Source organism: Melitaea cinxia, chromosome 8, assembly GCF_905220565.1.
Source record: "Melitaea cinxia chromosome 8, ilMelCinx1.1, whole genome shotgun sequence".
Lineage (NCBI taxonomy): Eukaryota > Metazoa > Arthropoda > Insecta > Lepidoptera > Nymphalidae > Melitaea > Melitaea cinxia.
In genome coordinates, this window is record NC_059401.1 from 13922654 (window position 1) to 13943506 (window position 20853).

The 20853-nt window shown below is 33.5% G+C and overlaps 2 protein-coding genes across 2 annotated transcripts; both read right to left on the reverse strand.

Moving 5' to 3' along the window:
* Positions 1–5235: 5235 nt before the first annotated feature.
* LOC123656054 (putative endothelial lipase) lies at positions 5236–8262 on the reverse strand. Its single transcript, XM_045591777.1, has 5 exons — positions 8035–8262; positions 7442–7641; positions 6958–7175; positions 6145–6298; positions 5236–5532 (listed from the first exon to the last, which is right to left on the reverse strand). The coding sequence occupies exons 1-5, from the start codon at positions 8260–8262 to the stop codon at positions 5460–5462; spliced, it is 873 nt and encodes a 290-aa protein (XP_045447733.1). The 3' UTR covers positions 5236–5459.
* Positions 8263–14371: 6109 nt separating this feature from the next.
* LOC123656055 (endothelial lipase-like) lies at positions 14372–17490 on the reverse strand. Its single transcript, XM_045591778.1, has 6 exons — positions 17463–17490; positions 16361–16611; positions 15948–16096; positions 15441–15658; positions 15024–15177; positions 14372–14619 (listed from the first exon to the last, which is right to left on the reverse strand). The coding sequence occupies exons 1-6, from the start codon at positions 17488–17490 to the stop codon at positions 14526–14528; spliced, it is 894 nt and encodes a 297-aa protein (XP_045447734.1). The 3' UTR covers positions 14372–14525.
* Between the last annotated feature and the right edge of the window lie 3363 nt (positions 17491–20853).

Here is a 20853-nt window from a genome sequence, read left to right on the forward strand (position 1 = left end):
CTATAATAATAATAATAATAATATACTTTATTGCGCATGTAAATAAAGAACAAAATTTACATAACAAGCAATTATAGTAACAAATTGTTCAACCAGGCGATCTTATTGCTAATAATTGTATTTGCTCGCAAACGAAAATTCAATTACATCAACAAGTAATACAACGTAGATCGACGAAAAAACAGTCAAGTAACTACGCGTTATCAAAGATTACTCAAAAAGTAGTTATAAGATCTCGATAAAATTTAAATGTAATGATATCAAATGTCATAATAAACATCAGCTTTCGATTAAATAAAAAATTATCAAAATCGGTACACCCAGTAAAAAGTTATGCGGATTTTCGAGAAGTTCCCTCGATTTCTTTGGGATCCCATCATCAGACCCTGGTTTCCTTATCACGGTACCAAACTAGGGATATCTCCTTTCCAAAAAAAAAGAATTATCAAAATCGGTACATCCAGTAAAAAGTTATGTGGTATACGTAGGTAGACAAAAAAGCGTCAAGTAAAAACGCATTATTAGATATAACTCGAAAAGTAATAATAATAATAATAATAATACACTTTATTGTACACCAAAAACAGAAATAATACATATCAAAGAAAGAAAGAAAATATTGACAATATATTCATTAGGTACAAAGGGCGGCCTTATCGCTAAAAAGCGATCTCTTCCAGGCAACCTTAGGGCAAAGGAAATGGTCTAGCGTCAGCATAGGTGTACAAGTTACAACAAATTTATCATAAATATTCAAATAATTAAACATATACATACATACATACATACATAAATAGATACATAAATACATACATACATACTATAATAGATATATAAATACATACATACATATATACATATATACCCACGTACATGCATACATACATATAAATACATATATGTATACATTATAATTATGAATTACTTGTTTATTGTTGAGTTTCAAGAAAATGCTTCCAAACAGTATTTTTAAAAAGTGCAGGTGTTTGTACACGTCTGATATTCAATGGCAAGGTATTCCATAAGCGAGAGGCTTGAACTGTAAAAGATTTGTCATAAAAGGAAGAGGAGTGAGAAGGAATTTCAAGAAGAAAATTACTGTCAGAACGAAGACAGCGTTCGTGAGAATCACCAAGGAATTTGAAACGTTCTTTCAGATAGGAAGGGGTAAAGGGATTAAATAAAATGGAGTAAAGTAGGGTAAGGATATGAGTATTCCTGCGAAGGCGAATTGGGAGCCACTTGAGTTTTTTGCGAAATTCCGAAATATGGTCATATTTGCGTAGTCCAAAGATAAATCTTATACATACATTTTGAATGCGCTCAAGCTTATTAAGCTGCTCCTCTGTGATGTCAAGATAGCAAGTATCAGCATAATCAAGAATTGGTAATAGGAGACTATGTGCAAGAGCAATTTTAGTAGGAATAGGCAGAAGATTACGCAATCTGCGGAGAGACCCAACCGAAGCGAACAGTCTGCGACTAATTTCACATATTTGAGGACCCCAAGAGAGATGTTGGTCAAAGATAACACCTAAATTTCTCACGCTTTCGCTATATGGAATGGTGAATCCATTAAATGTAACAGGAGATAGCTCAGATTTATCAATGCGGCTGAGCAGTCTGGAGCTTCCTATAATAATAGCTTTCGTTTTAGTTGGATTTATATTTAGGCCATAGGCTTTACTCCATTTACCAATGGCTAAAAGGTCATTGTTTATACGCGATACACACTGAGATAAGTTATGAACAGTGGAGTGAGAGTATATCTGGAGATCATCTGCATAGAGGTGGTAGAAAGAAGATATTACATTACAGATAGAGTTTATAAATATTGAAAACAAAAGAGGGGAGAGCACGCCACCTTGCGGGACACCGGTATTGACCATTGACCAATTGGAGTATGAGTCATTCAATTTAACTCGCTGCCGGCGACCCTGCAAGTAACTAAGAAACCAATCAGCAACCTCAGGAGATATGTTAAGAGAACGTAAAATATCACATAGTATATCAAAGTCCACGGTATTAAAGGCGTTACTAAAATCGAGTAACGTTAATACCGTGACCTGTTGGTTTTCCATATTTGATCGTATATCATCAGTTATTTTTACAAGCGCAGTAGTCGTACTGTGACCTGGACGAAAACCGGATTGCATGGGATTCAACAGACGGTGTTTTAAAAGGAAACTGCTGAGCTGTTGATGCACAAGCCGTTCAAGTGCTTTGGACAGAAAAGGGAGGATGGAAATAGGACGATATTCGGATAAGGACGACGGATTAGGTTTTTTTGGGAGAGGTACAATTTCAGCATCTTTCCACATCGATGGGAAAGTGCAGGTAGAGATGGAAGTATTAAAAATGGATGTAATTACCGGTGTTAGTATATCAAGGAGAGGAATGATCATTTTCCGACTAATGCTATCAGAACCAACGGAATTTGAAGTTATTGCTAATATATTCTTCTTAACATCACATTCAGAAAGCTGATCAAGAAAGAAAATGGGAGAATCAGGAACTGACAAAGCTGAAAGTTGATTTCTTGTATGGGCTTTAGTTACACTATCTATGGCAACAGACGAAGAGAAGTGGAGATTTAACTCGTCAAGATTAAGATTTTGAGAACTATTATCCAGACGCGCTTTGCCAATTCCAAGAGATTTAAGAAAATTCCAGATTTTGCTAGAATCTTCTTCTTCAATGACAGATTTGTGGATATGGCGACGATGTGCATCTCTACACACCCTATTACAGTGATTCCGAGCCTTTACGTATACCTCTCTATTAGCCTCACTGTTATTCAGTCTGTACCGCGACTTAGCACGAACTTTTTTTTCCTGCAATTTTTTAATGTCGGGTGTAATCCATGGGGCAGGTAGATGTTTTATTCTTACTGGTCGAATGGGTGCGTGAATATCGTAAAGTTGTGTAAGCAGAGAGCTGAAAACAGCTACCTGGCTGTCAATTGTACCTGCATCGTAAACCGCAGTCCAATCAATCTCAGCTGCATCCCTCCGCAGTTGTTCCACATCCATTCCACCAAAACTACGTTGCAGAAGAATTCTTGATTTAAGCTTAGGAGGTTTGATTTTGTAGGATAGATATAATAAATCATGGTAAGAAAAAGCATCAGCAGCACATTGACCATGTTTTACAACATGGTCAATGGAAGAAACAATAATTAGATCTAAAAGAGAAGGAATACAATTTGGTAAAGTATGAGTGGCAAGCAAAGGTAAGATATGAAGATTTGAACCATTAATTAGAGTTTTTAGCCGGGAAGACCGGTGATCGTTTTTGAGCAGACAGGTGTTAAAATCACCCATGATTACCGTATGACTATATAAAGGACTAAACTGTTGAAGTAACAATTCAAGCGAAGTGAAATAGTCTACAGTAAGACATGGGCTATAAAAAACACCGAGTAGGAGTTTTGTGTGTGACAGATTCACTTCAACAAAAAGATGCTCAGCTCCACCGGCCTGAGGTTGTGAAGTATCTATGATGGTAAAAGGAATATGAGAGCGAAGATATATGGCAACCCCTCCACCTGTCCGACCAATGCGGTCATTACGGATCAAGTGAAATCCCGGTATGGAAAAGGAAATAGAAGGCAAACAAGGTTTGAGCCAAGACTCGGAAACTAGGATAGCGTGTATATATTTATTACCAAAAGATGACAATAAATCTGGATAATGAGCAGGAATACTCTGTGCGTTTATGTGGACTAAATTAAAATTCTTGGGAGTGTTTTCAAAACAAGAGTTTAACGTGTCGCTCAAAGAGGGTATGCTATAATAACTGTCATTGTTACTTGAGTCTTCGGAAGCAGACGACAGCGATAAAAATGCGTCACTATCATCAAAGAAAGACATAAAAAAAATAGATAAATAAATTAAAGAGAAAATATATGTATAATAAATGTAGGTATATAAAAATAATAAAAAATAAATAAAAAATAATAAAACAATATATATAAATATAATACAATAACGTAAAAATAATAATAATAATAATAACAGGAATAGATATTAAAAAAATATATATATATATATATATATATATATTATTAAGGTATAAATAGATAAAAATCAATTTCTATATAAATTAAACCTTTAAATCAATAATATAATAATGATGATAATAATAAAATAATATAAAAAAATAATATAGAAAAATAAAATAATTATAATTATTATTATAATAATAAAATTATTAAAGTATTGTTAGATCTCAAATAAATTTAATTGGGACCAAATGACACACACCACTTTTCGATTAAAAATTTTTTGTCGAAATCGGTCCACCCAGTTAAAAGTTCTGATATCCACATACATAAAAAATACAGTCGAATTGAGAACCTCCTCCTTTTTTGGAAGTCGGTTAAAACAAAATACAGTCGAATTGAGAACCTCCTCCTTTTTTGGAAGTCGGTTAAAACAAAATACAGTCGAATTGAGAACCTCCTCCTTTTTTAGAAGTCGGTTAAAAAGCAATCTATCTTTATTATTCAGACAGTGTAAGTAGAGAAATAAAATAAAAACAAAGTAAATTTTATTATCATAGATAATCATCAAGATATCATAGATAAAAACTAATTAAAATAAACTTCAACAATAAATGCTAACAAGATGCTAATAAATTTATTATTGTTAATTGATATTGTGAATTGAGCGTGCGCTACCCGACACGGTGACAAACAACACAAGCTTCTCCCTCCAAACCTTGCGGCAGACTGAATTCCGATACCCTGTGCTTGAGTTACAGTAGTGAATACGCCCAGATTTTAGAAAAAAATCTATAAAAATTCAAATTTGGGTCTTTTGAAAAAAAAAATTCTTACGTATTGTTCAGTATTCAATTGTCGATCAATTGGTGTCTGTTGCAAAATAAAATAATGTTTACTTTACGAGGAGATGCATATTATCAATCACTATTTCTCATTTTTGTGGTATCGTTGTAAGGAGATTATTTAACATCTATTCCTTAAAAAAAAAAAAACTAAATCTACCATTGTATAGTCAAAATTATGCAGAATTTAACTGTGTTTTTATCAGTTTGATTCTTTTTTCCATTAACAAGTAGATAGCTCCAAAAAAGTGCACAAAAAACGGCTAGCGCGGCGTTTTGGTCAGGGAAGCGCCTTAACTTGACTACAAAAATTATCTTGAAACGAAGATAAAATATTTTTCTTGATTTATAAGTTTTTAAATTCAAAATTATAAAAAAAAACGTTAAAGATGATACGAAAAGCTATATTTAAGCGTTGTAAATAATGCACCGTTTAATAAACATACACAAAAGTGACATTGAAATGTATTTATTTCTTTGCACAAATTACGCTTAGCAACTAATCGGTCTAGGTTTTGTCACAATAAGTAAAATGCACTCTCTCGATACCTTGATTATTGCACATATTTGAAACAAGTTATACTAATTTATTTGCTAGATGGCTGTTGAATTTATGTGTAGTCTTTCTTTTTAAATCCAAATGGCGGAGCAGAGTTTGTCTCGAAGTAGAAGTTGCCACGTGCTCTAAAATAAGTTAAAAAAATGAGTATGCTTTAGACCAAACGGCTCAAGTAAAACTTCTTTAGCAATAGGCCTGCACTGTGTCTCAGATATACGAAATGTAAGTGGCTAAGAGAGAAAGAAAATGTGTAGTCGCACCTCTCTCAAGATGTTTTACTTTAAAAACTAAAAGTAGCTACCTATTATTAGGTAAGTAGATAATTCTCCTGCTCCTGGGGGATTGGGTCGGCAACGCGCTTGCGATGCTTCTGGTGTTGCAGGTATCTATAAGCTACGGTAGTCGCTTACCATCAGGTGAGCCGTACGCTTGTTGACCGACCTAGTGACATAAAAAAAAACATAAAATTATGTATAGATCTCATAGCCTCTTATACCTTGCTAAGTGATTTTTTTTTCTGCATTTTTCCTCTCCATGAGGTTATGATGTTATAGACAGGACACATTTGTTCAGCAGTGGTGCGTTTACAACAGGTTATTTTATTTCGTCTTAGTTCAAAATATTCCGTTAATAAAATTATCGTGTCTCTTATAATACTTCAAGTCCCTAAATAACGTGTGTCTGATACTAGAAATAAGGCAAATGAGTATTTTAAACAATGATCTTAAAAAACTAACTTAAGATTGATGTCGTCGCCCAGGTAGACTGTTTTATTGGTTCTTACACCTGCCTTCCAAGACAAGCAATCCTCGGCAAAAGTCGCTTTGAAAGCTGCTGGGCTTTCTATAGCTCCTATGAAGTACATCCAACAGCGGTTATGACTACATATGTCTAAAATATTTATAAAACCGTAAGTAAAATGTCTAGTATTAATTAAAATTAGTATTTATTATTGGCTAGGCTAGATTATGAACCGTCATTTTGAAGTTAGATAGGTTAGGGTTAATTTTTTTTTTTTTTTTGTAACGAAATTATGCCGATAAACTGTCAAATTTTGAGCTTAGATAATTCGACTGTTCTTAAATCTAAAGCCTTACCTTTATTATTTTTACTATACCTCCTTTATTTGGTGCAAAATATGTATTTTGGTACCTGTTGCTCTAAATATTAAATTAGGTCCTAGTTCTATATCCCAGGATGTTAATCCCATCATGATTGGTGAAGCTCAAGATGACACATGGGTATGAACAAGTATGGGAGATCATTTTTTTTTTTTTACCTTTTATAACGCAATTTGGCACACTATCATTATGAATACCCGGACACGGTTTGCTTTGAGGGAAAATAACGTTTCTCGGTAAATAGACTATCCAACACAAAAATAATTTTGCAGTTCGAATCAGTAGGTAGTTCCTGGGATTAGCGCGTTCGTACTAATAAATTTTTCATCATTATAATATTAGTATAGATATTGTGTACCTACGTCATATTTTAGTTGCATTCATCACACAAATATTCATATTTTAAAACACAAATAAAAAAATAATTACTTCGATTTGGTACACCCCTAACACCCTTGATTTCGCAGCCTGGTTGTACTCTACTCTCACAATTTGGCCAAAAATCCACAGTGCCTAGAGATGAATCTATTCCCAATCTACCAGGGTTGGTATGTACAATATCTACGAAACTGGCATCAGAGGCGCTTAGTGCACGAAGTGAAACCACACCATCGAAAAGTGGTCCAGCTGGGTCGAGACCAGTAATTCTGTAAGGCATTTGAATACATCAAACCTTGAATATTTAATATTAAATTTAAAGAATGTAATAAAATAAAAAGTCGAATATAATAAAACGACGAATTAATCAATGATATAAAAGTAAACAAAATAATCGACGAAGTCATATCGTGATATATATATATATATATATATATATACCTTATTTATTAAGCTATAAGTATGTTTTGTACGACCAAATTTTTTTTTTTTTTTTGGATAATGTTATAGGGACCTCAATGCGAAAAGGTTTTACCGTATTTGCAATTTAAGGGAAAATATGAATTTTAAATGACTCGAAGTTAACCTGCCAATAATTTTTCCTTCTGCTTGTACCTCTCTTCCTGCATAGCCCGATAGTTGAGCTCCGAGAGAGAATCCAATCAAATGAACTTTTTTCAAATTCAGACCATTTTTGCTCAGTATAAGTAATGTTTTACCAAATTGCTTACCAATCTAAAAATGAAAAATCTTATATGTAATTATGCATTAAACGACCACATTTTTTAATATATTGTGTATTTTTAACTGACTTCAAAAAAGGAGGAGCTAATTCAATTCGACTATATAATTATATATATATATATATATGTGTGTGTGTCCGCGGATAACTTCGTCATTTATGAACCGATTTTGATGATTCTTTTTTTTTTTGTTGGAAATAAAATATCCCAAGGGTGGTGGTACCATGACAATTAAACCAGGATCTGATGATGGCAACCCAAAGAAATCGAGGGGAACCGTCAAAAATCGGTGTGGCGACTAGTGCGTGTGCCTACCTACGTTGTATTGTCGATCTAATTTAAGTCGTTTTTTTTTCGTTTGCTACTGTCAATATATATAGCTGACCCTTGAATTGGTCGTGTACTTCACTTTGACCCTGTTTTTCTGGTCTTGCTTTGATGTCAGCTGTGGGCCTTGTAGCTGGAAGATGCTTAACACATACGGGATGTAGGGCATCAAAAGATGGGTGAGGAAGAAATCAAAAACAGTAATTTTATCATTCACACCAGACGCGCTACGTACCGATGACCAATCAATCTTAGCAGCATCTTCACATAGTCTTTTCAACTCCATACCAACAAAATTACGTTGCAAAAGGATTCTTGGCTTTGCTTAAGGGGTTTTTATTTTATAAGAAAGAAAAATTTAGTCATGAGAATGTATAGGAAGAGCAATAGCCATGTTTTTCAACATTGTCAAGTGAGGAGACAAGAATAAAGTCAAGAAGAGATGGAACAGAGTAAGTAAAGGAGTGAGTAGCTTGAAGAGGAAGGATATGCATATTGGTAGAAATAATGAGAGCGTAGACGTGAAGATCTTCCGTCGAGTTTTAGAAGGCACGTATTAAAATATCACATACTATTTCGTTGGTTAACTTTTATACAGGCTTAGGGATGGATTAAGAATCGTTTGGCACAAATTATGGCGAGAGGGCCTGGCAGGAAGAGGGGGTCTCCCTTACTACCACTGGCAATATAAGGTAATGCACCATTCTTGAAAAAAAGTGTGTGTGTCAGCTCCGAGGCACCGCTTTATCAAAACGTAGTAACTCGGACGAGCGTGGGTGTCTGCATTTTGTTACGTAAGAGCGAAGGCGCTGCACCTTCCGAAGCACCGGAGACGTCGCGGAACGAAATTATGCCGATAAACGGTCTAATTTTGAAGTTAGGTCTATGAGATTTCTTTTTAATGTTACATTACCTTGTATTAAGAGTGCTATGGGGGGGGGGGGGTTTGAAAAGGACTCCCCCCCCTCCAACCCCCTTTTTCGCCCTTAAATTCGTACCAAACGATTCTAAATTTCAACCTAGATTTATTTTTTAGTCATATAATCGGAAACAAGATTTTTTAAATAGTATTTTTTTTAAATAAGTAATATGATTTGATGTTAAAATCTTTCGCTTAAAAATAAATGTCAAGATGTTTTTGTGTTTTCATAAATTCAGTTCTTATAATTACATATTGTTACATTTGACAGCGAATTCATTTCTAGAAGTTTCTGAGTCTCGAATAAGATATTTTGTCTTGAATTTGTTTTTGCTTTGTCACTAATAGATCAGAGATACAAACCTTTTTGGCGTTTGGAACAGCTGTTGCGCCATAAGCTAGATTCCCTAACACACCGGTCGCGGCCTCCTTTTCCCAGTTCAATATACATATATTTGCTCTATTTAAATACACCTCCACGATGCCTTTGATTGATTTTCCATCAGGTTTGCATTGGAAACCAAAAACATAGAAAACCGTTTTTCGTTCGTGTTTGTAGCAGGGCGAACATAAAAAAGGGCTTGGATTTTCTAAAGAAAATACCGTGTAGTTATGTAGTGAACTGAAATATTATTTAAAATAAGATAATTAATTAAAAAATGGAATTGATATAATGTGATAAATCATAATTAATAATAGGAAAGTATAAGGCGTCCCAGTGATGACATGACCTATAACTGATGTCATAAGGAAGTAAAGATCATCAATTGTATAATAAATCGATATAAGTATATTTTATTTTACTTCAATTTGACATAAAATGACACTTAGTTTGGGTTAATTAGATATTACATCCTCATCTTAGCTTTAAATCAAAGACACGTTTTAGTTAAATGTTTGTTTTTGATTGTAGAAAAAATGAAAGCCATAAAGACTAGAATAATAAGGATAAGGATAGAATAATAATGCAAAATACAGAGAAGCAACAGAAGATTAGAATATTAAATTTAGCTATAGGTATCTATAGCTAAATGAATAATGGATTCCCTTAAATCAGTAGGTAAGTACTAATTTTAATTTTACCCTTTATAACAACGAAGTTCAGCACAATTAGTGACCACAACGGTACCTGAAGAAAAAATATTTTTCTAAAATATAATATTAAAACAGTAATGCTATTATTTGAAAACTATAATCACATAATTGTGTTTGCTCGCAAACGAAAAAAAACCGACTTCAATTACATCGACGACAACATACAACGTAGATCGACGAAAAAATAGTCAAGTAACTAAGCGTTATCAAAGATTACTCAAAAAATAGTTATCAGATCTCAATAAAATTTATATGTGACCACATGAAAAACATCAGCTTTCGATTAAATTAAAAATTATTAAAATCGGTACACCCAGTAAAAAGTTATTGCGGATTTTCGAGAGTTTCCCTCGATTTCTCTGGGATCCCATCATCAGATCCTGGTTTCTTTATCATGGTACTAAACTAGAGATATTTTCTTTTCAACAAAAAAGAATTATCAAAATCGGTACACCCAGTTAAAAGTTATTACGGATTTTTAGGAGTTTAAAAAGCGTCAAGTAAAAACGCATTATTAGATATAACTCGAAAAGTAGTTGTTAGATCTCAAATAAGTTTAAATGGGACCAATAGACACACACCAGCTTTCGATTAAAAAATTTGTCGAAATCGGTCCACACGGTCAAAAGTTCTGATGTAACATACATAAAAAAAATACAGTCGAATTGAGAACCTCCTCCTTTTTGGAAGTCGGTTAAAAATATTAAAGTTTTATTAATTCTTACCTAATACGACAAAAATCTTCATGATATAAAATATTTCAAAGATTTCCATTTTTTATCACTTAGTAAGTTGATTTTTTCAATTGTTTTTTTTTGTAAGGTGAGTAAACGTTAAATTAATCAAACTACTTTTTATTAGGTACTCTAATACCTGCTACATTTATCTCACAATAAAATAAATTTAAACTGAAGTTAAGAATTGTATAATTTGGTGCTAAAAAGTTATCAATAAAATTATACAAAAAACAAACATTTGCGTCTCATTAGTGTCAGTATTGTAAATTGTTGACGTTTTAGTAAGATTTTATCACGGCGGATTTTGCAGAATGTAGAGCAATACATATACGTGTTTTTAAAGCTGTAATTAATGACTGTGAAGTGTAAACCAATAACAAGTGATTTTAATTTTAGGATAATATAACGTTGATAAAAAAAAAATAAGTATGCTTTACCACACGCCTCAAATAAACTTACGAAACGTAACTCTCTCTTTCTATCTTCACTTACATAAATCTCCCTCTCAATTTCCGTTCGCCTCGCCCGATCACACTTACAGCACACGTACACGTACAGCACAAAATGTTTGATATTGTTTCTATTTATTTCGCTGACTTTGTGTGCATATTGAATTTTTATCTTGTTCCAGCTTTTTCAGTTGATTTTCTATTAGTTGTTCTTCACGCAGGCGGGTTTTTTGTTTTTTTTTTTTAATTATTATTTTATTTATGTCTTTTTAGTCAGACAAATTACGTAATCGGTTCAATTCATCAAAACAGTTTACATCATGTGGTTGATTAAGTAATTTTTTGGGGTCAAGAGAACTGATAGCAGGCCCGGAGAAAGATCTCACTCTGCTCAAAGCAACGTAAGCCTGACCTTTAGCAAATAGGTGACTGCTTAAGTCAACAACTATTAGTTTTAATATAATGAAATTATTATTAAAATTATTTGTTTGTATTTGGTATTATGTATTTGTTATTGATTTTATTAATGTAATTGTAAATTGGTGTGACATTTATTAATTTTTATTTGTAATTTTAATTGTATGTTTTTTTTAACCATTGTATTTTATTAGAAAGGCTACACCCCGAAGTTGATCGTCGCCTAGGAGGCGAGTTTGGCATGGCATAGGCGTGGGAAAGAGCAAAGTCCACAATTTTTAAACTTTAATATTGTATTTCTTTATTAATATTACGGTAATAATAAACATGATATACCTTTTTAAAATCCTTGTATTGTGCCCTTCAATTTGATACCCATATTGTAGTATTCGAGAAAAAAATTTTTTTTTTCATTAACTACAATGGCTTCGCGCAGCCGCCATGTTTGATATTATTTAATGTCACCTATCTAAGAACACTTGGGCAGCTAAGACGAACCTAACAATACCTCAATTGTGTAAATCCGTTTAGTGGTTCTGGAAATATGAGGTAGTAAAGAATATTACATACAAATATACATACATAGATACAAGATACGCGCGAAAAACATAACCCTTCCTTGGCAGTCGGGTAAAAAATACCATTTTCGTTGTAAAAGAAAAAATGTTCATTAAAAAACACCTATTCTGTCTTTTTCTTCTTCTTCTTTTTCTCAGGGTTAATGACTTTCAATAGTGCCAAATGAGCACAGATGATTTCGCCAATGTCACGTAGAATAAACACCTATTCTGTCAATCTTTTATCACATCATACAATAGCTAATGTCCAATTCAGCAGGACCATCGACGTATAACTTATGACAGCTATCCATCATCATCATTTCAGCCTATACAGTCCACTGCTGGACATAGGCCTCCACAAGTTCACGCCAAAAACAACGTGAACTCATGTGTTTTGCCCATAGTCACCACGCTGGGCAGGCGGGTTGGTGACCGCAGAGCTGGCTTGGTCGCACCGAAGACGCTGCTGCCCGTCTTCGGCCTGTGTATTTCAAAGCCAGCAGTTGGATGGTTATCCCGCCACCGGTCGGCTTTTTAAGAGCCATTTCACAAAAATCGGTAACAATCCGCGAAATTGTAATATTTTGACGTCGTTAATCTCAGTGTTGGATGCAATAATGTAATTTATATTCTTGAAATATAATAGAGCAACCTTTTTTGTAGTCCATAGTCTGATCAGAATTTTGATTTATATTATGTGTATAAAATTATTAACCTTTTCATCAGCCTCCTCCCTGGGTAAACGGGCGCAATGTATACTTTGAAGTCCTACTTTTCAATAACCTCTACGTTGAAACCATTTTAAAAAAATATCATAATATGTGGAATATAATTTTGTTGTCCACTATCATAGATTTTTATTCCATTTGTATCTCTATTAAACGATAAAAAAAATTTAAAGTTACGAATATTTTCCAAATAAGTACAATCTTAAAAGCGATATTTCTCTTAGAAAACTAAGAAATTTTAACGAACTATCTTCATCAAAGTAAACTTACATCATTAAGGAATACAAAAAAAATAATTAAAAGATGTAATTATTTTTAATACATTTTATATTAAATAATAAAAAGATAGTATATATTGCCACGCATCAAGCCCGGTAAATCAGTCGAGCGCTAGCGCTCTTAGAGGTAAGGTCCACGCCAAATTCTGCGCAGCCGTCTCTTTCGCTCACACGCGCCAAGCGCCTGTTGTTATAGCGGATAAAACGCATTTGATACTTTCATAATAAAATAAAATAAACATATTACGAAAATGTCTGTAAAATAATATAATGATAATTTCTGTAAACAAATGTATAATTTTTCTTTTCTCACACTATCAATACAAATAGGCATTTCAATCTGTTTGTCTTGTTATTTGTTAATTAATATGTTTGTCGGTGTCGATGTCATTAAATGCTTTTTTATTCATATCGTAAATATTAGATTCATTCGTAAACTGAAAAAACTAAATCAATTTAAAAAAATTGTTTCATAAAATTGATTTTTTAAATTTTATTTTAAATTTATTGACTGTTGTTATATAACATACTTGAAATTTTTAACAAATTAATTATATAAAAAACATTTTATACCATAGTTATAATTTTTATTATACATCAGAAAATGATCACGATGGTCTTTTGGTTGTCACACTATACGTACTAGCACAAAGATCGCGCGGCTCGTACGACTCGCGCGATGCGACCAAATTTACCTAAACTTGCAGAGCGTAAAATTGTGAAATGGCTCTTAAGTTCCAAGGTGGTAGCGGAACTGTGTTATCCCTTAGTCGCCTCTTACGACACCCACGGGAAGAGAGGGGGTGGCTATATTCTTTAGTACCGACATAGTAATAAAAAATATGAACTGATTATTTAAAAAAAAAAACATGACGGAATTAGAAAAAAAAAGGAAAAAATAATTGGTCTGGTGACACGAGGATTTGATCCATAGTCTTCTCTGTCGATCCCGACGGGCCGATTTCCCACCTGAGCACTTTATTGACGATTGCTAAATTTACCTTTGTATTCTAACGATATTGTAACAATTTTTTCATTGCCTAAAAACAGGGATAAAACGGCATTTTCTAAAAATGAATCCTAGCTATATCGATTTATCGCCCCCGAAATCCCTTTCATACTAAATTAATAAAAATCGTTGGAGGTGTTTCCGAGATTCAGATTATATATATACAAGAATTGCGCGTTTAATAGTATTAGATAATATACACAAACTTTACATTAAATTTTATTTACTTCTCGGCACGAATTGCGCTTATCAACTAATCGTTTTAGGTTTTTGTCACAATAAGTAAATTGCATTTCGATACCTAATAACTGCTCATATTTTTAAATAAGTTACTTTGTCATTGTTGTTGTTGTTCATTTATTTGGTAGGTAGGTGACGTAATGTGCAGTCTTCTTTTTTAAATCCAAATGGTGGAGCAGAGTTTGTCTCCAAGTAGAAGTTGCCACGAGCACTACAAAAAAATATTAGGTATTACCTATATTAATAATTTGAGCTTATATTACACTATAGTGTACATACATCGGTACTTGTCTGGATTTGTCCAAAACTTTTGACTTTTTAAATCGTTTTTTATTAATTACTTTTTTGTCGCTTTTCTTACAAACAATACAGATACTTTAAAAGTAAAAGCTTCTCTATATAGAAAGGATACCTTTGTGCAGCTGTAGTGCGTTTACAACAGGTAATTTTAATTGGCTTATTTCAGAGTATTCCGTTATTACTTGATTAAATACTTACTTGTTTTTTTTTTAATTTATAATTCCAACAAAAAATACTAAGTAACGTGTACACGTTATAAAAATCATATCAAAGAAGATAAATTACTACTTTAAACAATGATTTTAAAAAACTAACTTAAGATTGATGTCGTCGCCCATGTAGACTGTTTTATTGGTTCTTACACCTGCCTTCCAAGACAAGCAATCCTCGGCAAAAGTCGCTATGAAAGCAGATGGGCGTTCTATAGCTGCTGTGAAGTACCTCCAACAGCGGGCATGACTGCACGAGTCTAAAAATATTTATATGAGAGTTAAATCAATGTAGTTTTAACAATAGTTAATCACGGTCTTTACATAAATCTACCCTCTTACGATAAGTAATGGTTATTTTCACTACTGCGTGTATTAGGTAAAAAAAAAATGTATACTTAGTTACCTAGCGTTGCGAGAGTAACAGTAATTTGAAAACCTTTATGAGTATTCAGAATTATTAAGTGACATTCACACAAATAGGTATTCATAAACAAAAATTTAAGAAAAATATATTAATTACTTCGTTTGGAGTAACCCTTACGACCCTTGATTTCGCAGCCTGGTTGTACACTACTCTGACAGTTTGGCCAGAAATCCACAGTGCCTACAGATGAATCTATTCCCAATTTGCCAGGGTTGGTATGTACGATATCTACGAAACTGGCATCAGAGGCGCTTAGTGCACGAAGTGAAACTATACCATCAAAAAGTGGTCCAGCTGGGTCGAGACCAGTAATCCTGTAAAGTATTTGAATGCATCAAATCTTTTAATACAACGGCGGAATTCATATAGTCCTATCAATGATATTAAAGTACACAAAATAATCGATGAAGTCATATTAATTGACGTGATTCGGTTATATAATATAATTTATATTACCCATTTACAATACCTAATTTAATAAGATATAAGTATGTTCTGTGTATGACTAAACTTTTCTGGATAACATCGATAGGTGCGGCAAGGATGAAGCGTACCTATAAACAATTTCCGGCAAAAAAATGTAACTTTAAAAGACAAATTCACCTGCCAATAATTTTTCCATTTGCTCGTACTTCTCTGCCGGCGTAGCCCGATAGTTGTGCTCCAAGAGAGAATCCAATCACATGAACTTTTTTCAAATTCAGGCCATTCTTGTTCAATATTAGTAATGTTTTACCAAATCGTTTACCAATCTAAAAAGAAACAATAGTAATTATGCATTAAATTGAACGGTCGCACCTTTTCTCGTATTTTCTTTTTATATATAATAGAGCTTTTTTTTTCTTTTTTCAACCCTATCCAAATAATAATGATAATAATAAAAAAATAATCATCTAATTTGGTATAGTCGTGCGGAAATTAATTCGGGATTTATGTACGCACATTATGGTGATTAATTTTATTTATCTAGATTTATTTTTTAAGATCTTATAATAAAATAACAACAGGATACAAACCTTCCTGGCGTTTGGAACAGCTGTTGCGCCATAAGCTAGATTCCCTAACACACCGGTCGAAGCTTCTTTTTCCCAATTCAATAAACATATATTAGCTCTATTTAAGTACACAGGTACGATGCCTTTGACTGAATGTTCATCAGATTTGCCACCGAAACCAAAAACATAGAAAACCGTTTTTCGTTCGTGTTTGTAGAAGGACGAACATAAAAAAGGGCTCGGATTTTCTAAAGAAAATACCGTGTAGTTATCTAGTGAACTGAAAGAGTATTTAAAATAAGACAATTTAAAAGGGAATGGACATAAATACTAATTAATTATAGGTAAGTATATGGCTTATGGATCTGTATAGTTGTATTACAATTGGTGAGGTTTTAATCGAGACTATTAACGGCCTTGGAGCTTAGAGACGCGGAATTTATAGGCAAGGTACGAGGTAATAATTGAATCTTTAGATTTATAATATAAGTATGTACCACACCACGTTTTTGTCACATCTTTTACAAATTTCTAGGTACGCCCATGAGCAGGCAGAACGTTTTAAAAACGAACCAGGGCAAATTACACTTGTCAGCAAATTTTAAAATTCATCGAGTATATTCTACATGTCTGGCGCGAACTTGGGGAGGCCTATGTCCAGCAGTGGACTGCAAAAGGCTGAAATGACTGACCAACATACTAATACTCAAAGAGATCCTTAGGAATGAATACCCCTAGGATAACCCCGTGTTTTTCACGACGAGACTGCCGTCAAGATGTGTCAATATATTATTTAGTTTTCTAGCCGTTTTTCTGTTCCTCTATTTGAGCAAATAGTGCCTAAGTAACCATTACAATGTGCCAAATCTCTTACTTAAATTCGTAACGCACATCTAAAAACCAATAGTGTAAACTTACTCCATTTTAAAAAAAGGGGTTCTATTTACTCATGTCTACTGCGATTTATCTATGAGGATTAACGGTGGTATTTATCAGATTGCCCGAAATCCACAATGTCGAAACAATGTGATAAGGAAGTTCGAATATTAATGCATTTATTTACATTATACTTAGATTTTAATATTACATCTATAACAACTTTATTGACAAGTGTGAAATTTACCTTCGTATTCTAGCGATATGGTAGCCATTTTTTCATTGTGTAAAAACAGGGATAAAACGACATTTTTCAAAAATGAATCCTAGCTAGATTTATTTATCTCCCCCGATATCCTCTGCATACTAAATTTCATGAAAATAGTTGGAGCCGTTTCCGATACTCCACCACTTCAGCCTATTGCAGTCCACTAATGGAAATAGACCTCCACAATGTGTTCGCGCTAAAAATGGCGTGAACTCATGTGTGTTGCCCATAGTCACCACGCTGGGCGGCCGGAGTGGTGGAATACTTAAATTTCTTTGTAATCAGTAGGTATATTTTTGGCATGATAATAATTTATTTGTGTACAAAACAACTTTTTTGTCTAACGTCAGTCTGAGAAAAAATAAAATATACTATTGATATTATTTTCGAAATATTTGTTATGTTAGTTTGGAATTTCGATAATCAATTGGTTTGCTTGCTGTGAAAATAATATAATATATTTAACGTAAAAATGATTTCATTGATCGATATATATTGCTGGGTGCTAAGGTTTTTGATGTGCAATTAAAAATGTCGCAATGCATGAGTGTTGCTATACTCTCTATCTCACGACAACCTAATTGTTCCTGGTAGTTATGAAATCCTCATCTAAGCTTTCAGTCAAGTTATATTTTGGTAGCGTTTGTTTATGAAATGAAAATCCTGACATCACGGCTAGAATAATAAGCAAACATTGCAAAATTCCAGGAACGTAACAGAAGATAAAACTAATAAATTTAGCTATATAGGTATAGCTACTCTTAAGTCAGTACCAATCTAGATTTTACCCTTTATAACAACGAAGTTCCGCACCATTTGTGACCGCAACGGTACCTGACGATAAAAACAACTTTTTTCATTCGTAATTAGAACCATAATAACCGGTATCCTAGGAATTAGCTGTAGGATGTACCTACTTGTTTGAGAAAATTTTGTATATGTTTAGACGAAGGGTAAAATAATTAAGTAACTATCTTAACAGACGTAAAATATTTTTAAATATGAAATACAATCGATAATACTACGTTTTGAAAACTACAATCACGCACTTAATAAAATTTTATATAAATCTTACCCAACACGACATAAACCTTCATAATACAAAATATATCAAAGATTTCCATTTTTTACGACTTAGTACAGTTGAATTTTGAATTGGTTTTTAGTATGGTTTGTAAACGTTATATTAATTAAACCACTTTTTTATCACTCTTTTTACCTGCTGCGTTATATGCATATAAGTACACAAACATAAAATGAAACTGAAATTAAAAAATGTTCATAAGATATCGATATTAATGCTTCCTAATTGCTAATAAATTATGTATAAATATAAAAATAAAATATTGGTGTCTTATCAGCGTCAGTATTGTTAAGGAGGCATCCAGAAATTACGTCATACCTATTACGTTTATGGTAGGTCTATGATTGTGAAACTGTGTGGGGACGGGCCAAAATTTTGCGACATTATATTTCAAAATACCATATAAAAGTAATGTTGAAACTGATTTTTTATTTAATAAACAAAAATATAAGTGTGTTTGCAGGCGAACCGACGAAAAACCGACTTCAATTAAAATAGTCAAGTAAATAAGCATTATCAAAGATTACTCCAAAAGTTGTAATCAGATCTCGATGAAATTTAAATTGACCACATGATAAAATCGGCTTTCGACTAAATTAAAAATCATCAAAATTGGTACACCCAGTAAAAAGTTATGCGGATTTTCGAGAGTTTCCCTCGATTTCTCTGGGATTCCAAACTAGGGATATCTCCTTTCCAACAAAAAAAAGAATTATCAAAATCGGTTCATAAACGACGGATTTATCCCCGAGCATACATAAAATATATATATACGGTCGAATTGAGTAACCTCCTCTTTTTTTTAAGTCGGTTAAAAAGATTTAAAATTGCAAAATATGTTGACAGTGTCGGCACACTAGGTGGGGGGAGGGTCTCAAAAATGTGAATTTTTGTGTGACTTAATCTCTCTCGACTAACTGTCCTTGTTTTACTGGACAAATTATTCTATTTATATTTTTGAAAAGCGGAAACTACACCATTTCACTCAAATCAATAAATCAATCCTTAATAAATTGTTCAGTCATAATTACTTTTATTCTGTATTGTATACACTCTAGGATATCTTAAAATCGAAAGCGTTGTAGACAATATTAATCAAATATGCACATTTGCAATTTAGTGAACAGTAAAATGAAAACAATATGTATAACAGTTACTGCTACGATCGATACACCAATAAAACCAAAAAAATGGCCGAAAACAGTATAGTGAGTAAGACAGGAGACTGGCTTCTTTCTCATCCCTACTCCGTGATGTTTTCTGTATGAGAGGTGGCAAAGGTAGATATCTAGCAGGGATAACTGGTCGATTGATGGTTATCGACTGGCGAAGGCGGGAGATCAAATTGAATTGAGAAAAAAATCATAATTAAAGGATATTATTAAAAATAATAAAAAATAAAAAAGACGGGCAGACGGGCAGACGGGCAGACGGGCAGACGGGCAGACGGGCAGACGGGCAGACGGGCAGACGGGCAGACGGGCAGACGGGCAGACGGGCAGACGGGCAGACGGGCAGACGGGCAGACGGGCAGACGGGCAGACGGGCAGACGGGCAGACGGGCAGACGGGCAGACGGGCAGACGGGCAGACGGGCAGACGGGCAGACGGGCAGACGGGCAGACGGGCAGACGGGCAGACGGGCAGACGGGCAGACGGGCAGACGGGCAGACAGACAGACAGACGAGTGAGACAGACGACATATGCATTTAGTAAAAAGCTGTTAATTTTATATTACAAACAGACACTCCAAGTTTATTTATTTGTGTCGATAAGTTTTCTTGTCTGCACCCACTGATTTTGTCCAATATCTTGGTCTTCGGAATAGCATATTTTTGCATAGGCGCTTGTCTTACCGATTTCTTCTCTCGAATTTCATGCAACGAAAATCTTCTTCTGTGTATGTTCTTTTTTCCTTCGTCTTTCTTAGAACTCAACATAAACAAAAAAAAAAAAATAAGAAAGAAATTACTCATTTCATTCAAAGTAGAATAGGTATTAAACTTGTATTTATTAGTTATAGGTATTAAACTTATAGAATTAATTTAGGAAATGGACGCGATTTACTTTTATGATTAATCCCTGTAGTTTGTGTCCATTGCGGACGCAAAGTTTTATAAATTCGGTGTAGTAATTCGCGTCCACCTTATTTTAACTGTTAACTATTTAAAAAAAATAAGCAAATTCATAATTCATATAATTCCTTTTATCATAATCAACGCCTAGAAACAGCTATGTATCCAACAAGATAGACATAAAATAATTAAAGACTTACCTTCAAACGCTC

Excerpts from the sequence above, each read along its gene's own strand:
- LOC123656055 (XM_045591778.1), bottom strand. The coding sequence starts at position 17,490 with ATGGCTACCATATCGCTAGAATACGAAG. Across the intron at positions 15,178-15,440 it reads TAAGGGTTACTCCAAACGAA|ACTCGTGCAGTCATGCCCGC; the intron begins GTAATTAATATA and ends AAATATTTTTAG. Across the intron at positions 14,620-15,023 it reads GGCGACGACATCAATCTTAA|TGCTCGTGGCAACTTCTACT; the intron begins GTTAGTTTTTTA and ends ATTTTTTTGTAG.
- LOC123656054 (XM_045591777.1), bottom strand. The coding sequence starts at position 8,262 with ATGGAGTTGAAAAGACTATGTGAAGATGCTGCTAAGATTGATTGGTCA. Across the intron at positions 7,642-8,034 it reads AGTACACGACCAATTCAAGG|ATTGGTAAGCAATTTGGTAA; the intron begins GTCAGCTATATA and ends TTTCATTTTTAG. Across the intron at positions 6,299-6,957 it reads TAGGGGTGTACCAAATCGAA|ACATATGTAGTCATAACCGC; the intron begins GTAATTATTTTT and ends TAAATATTTTAG.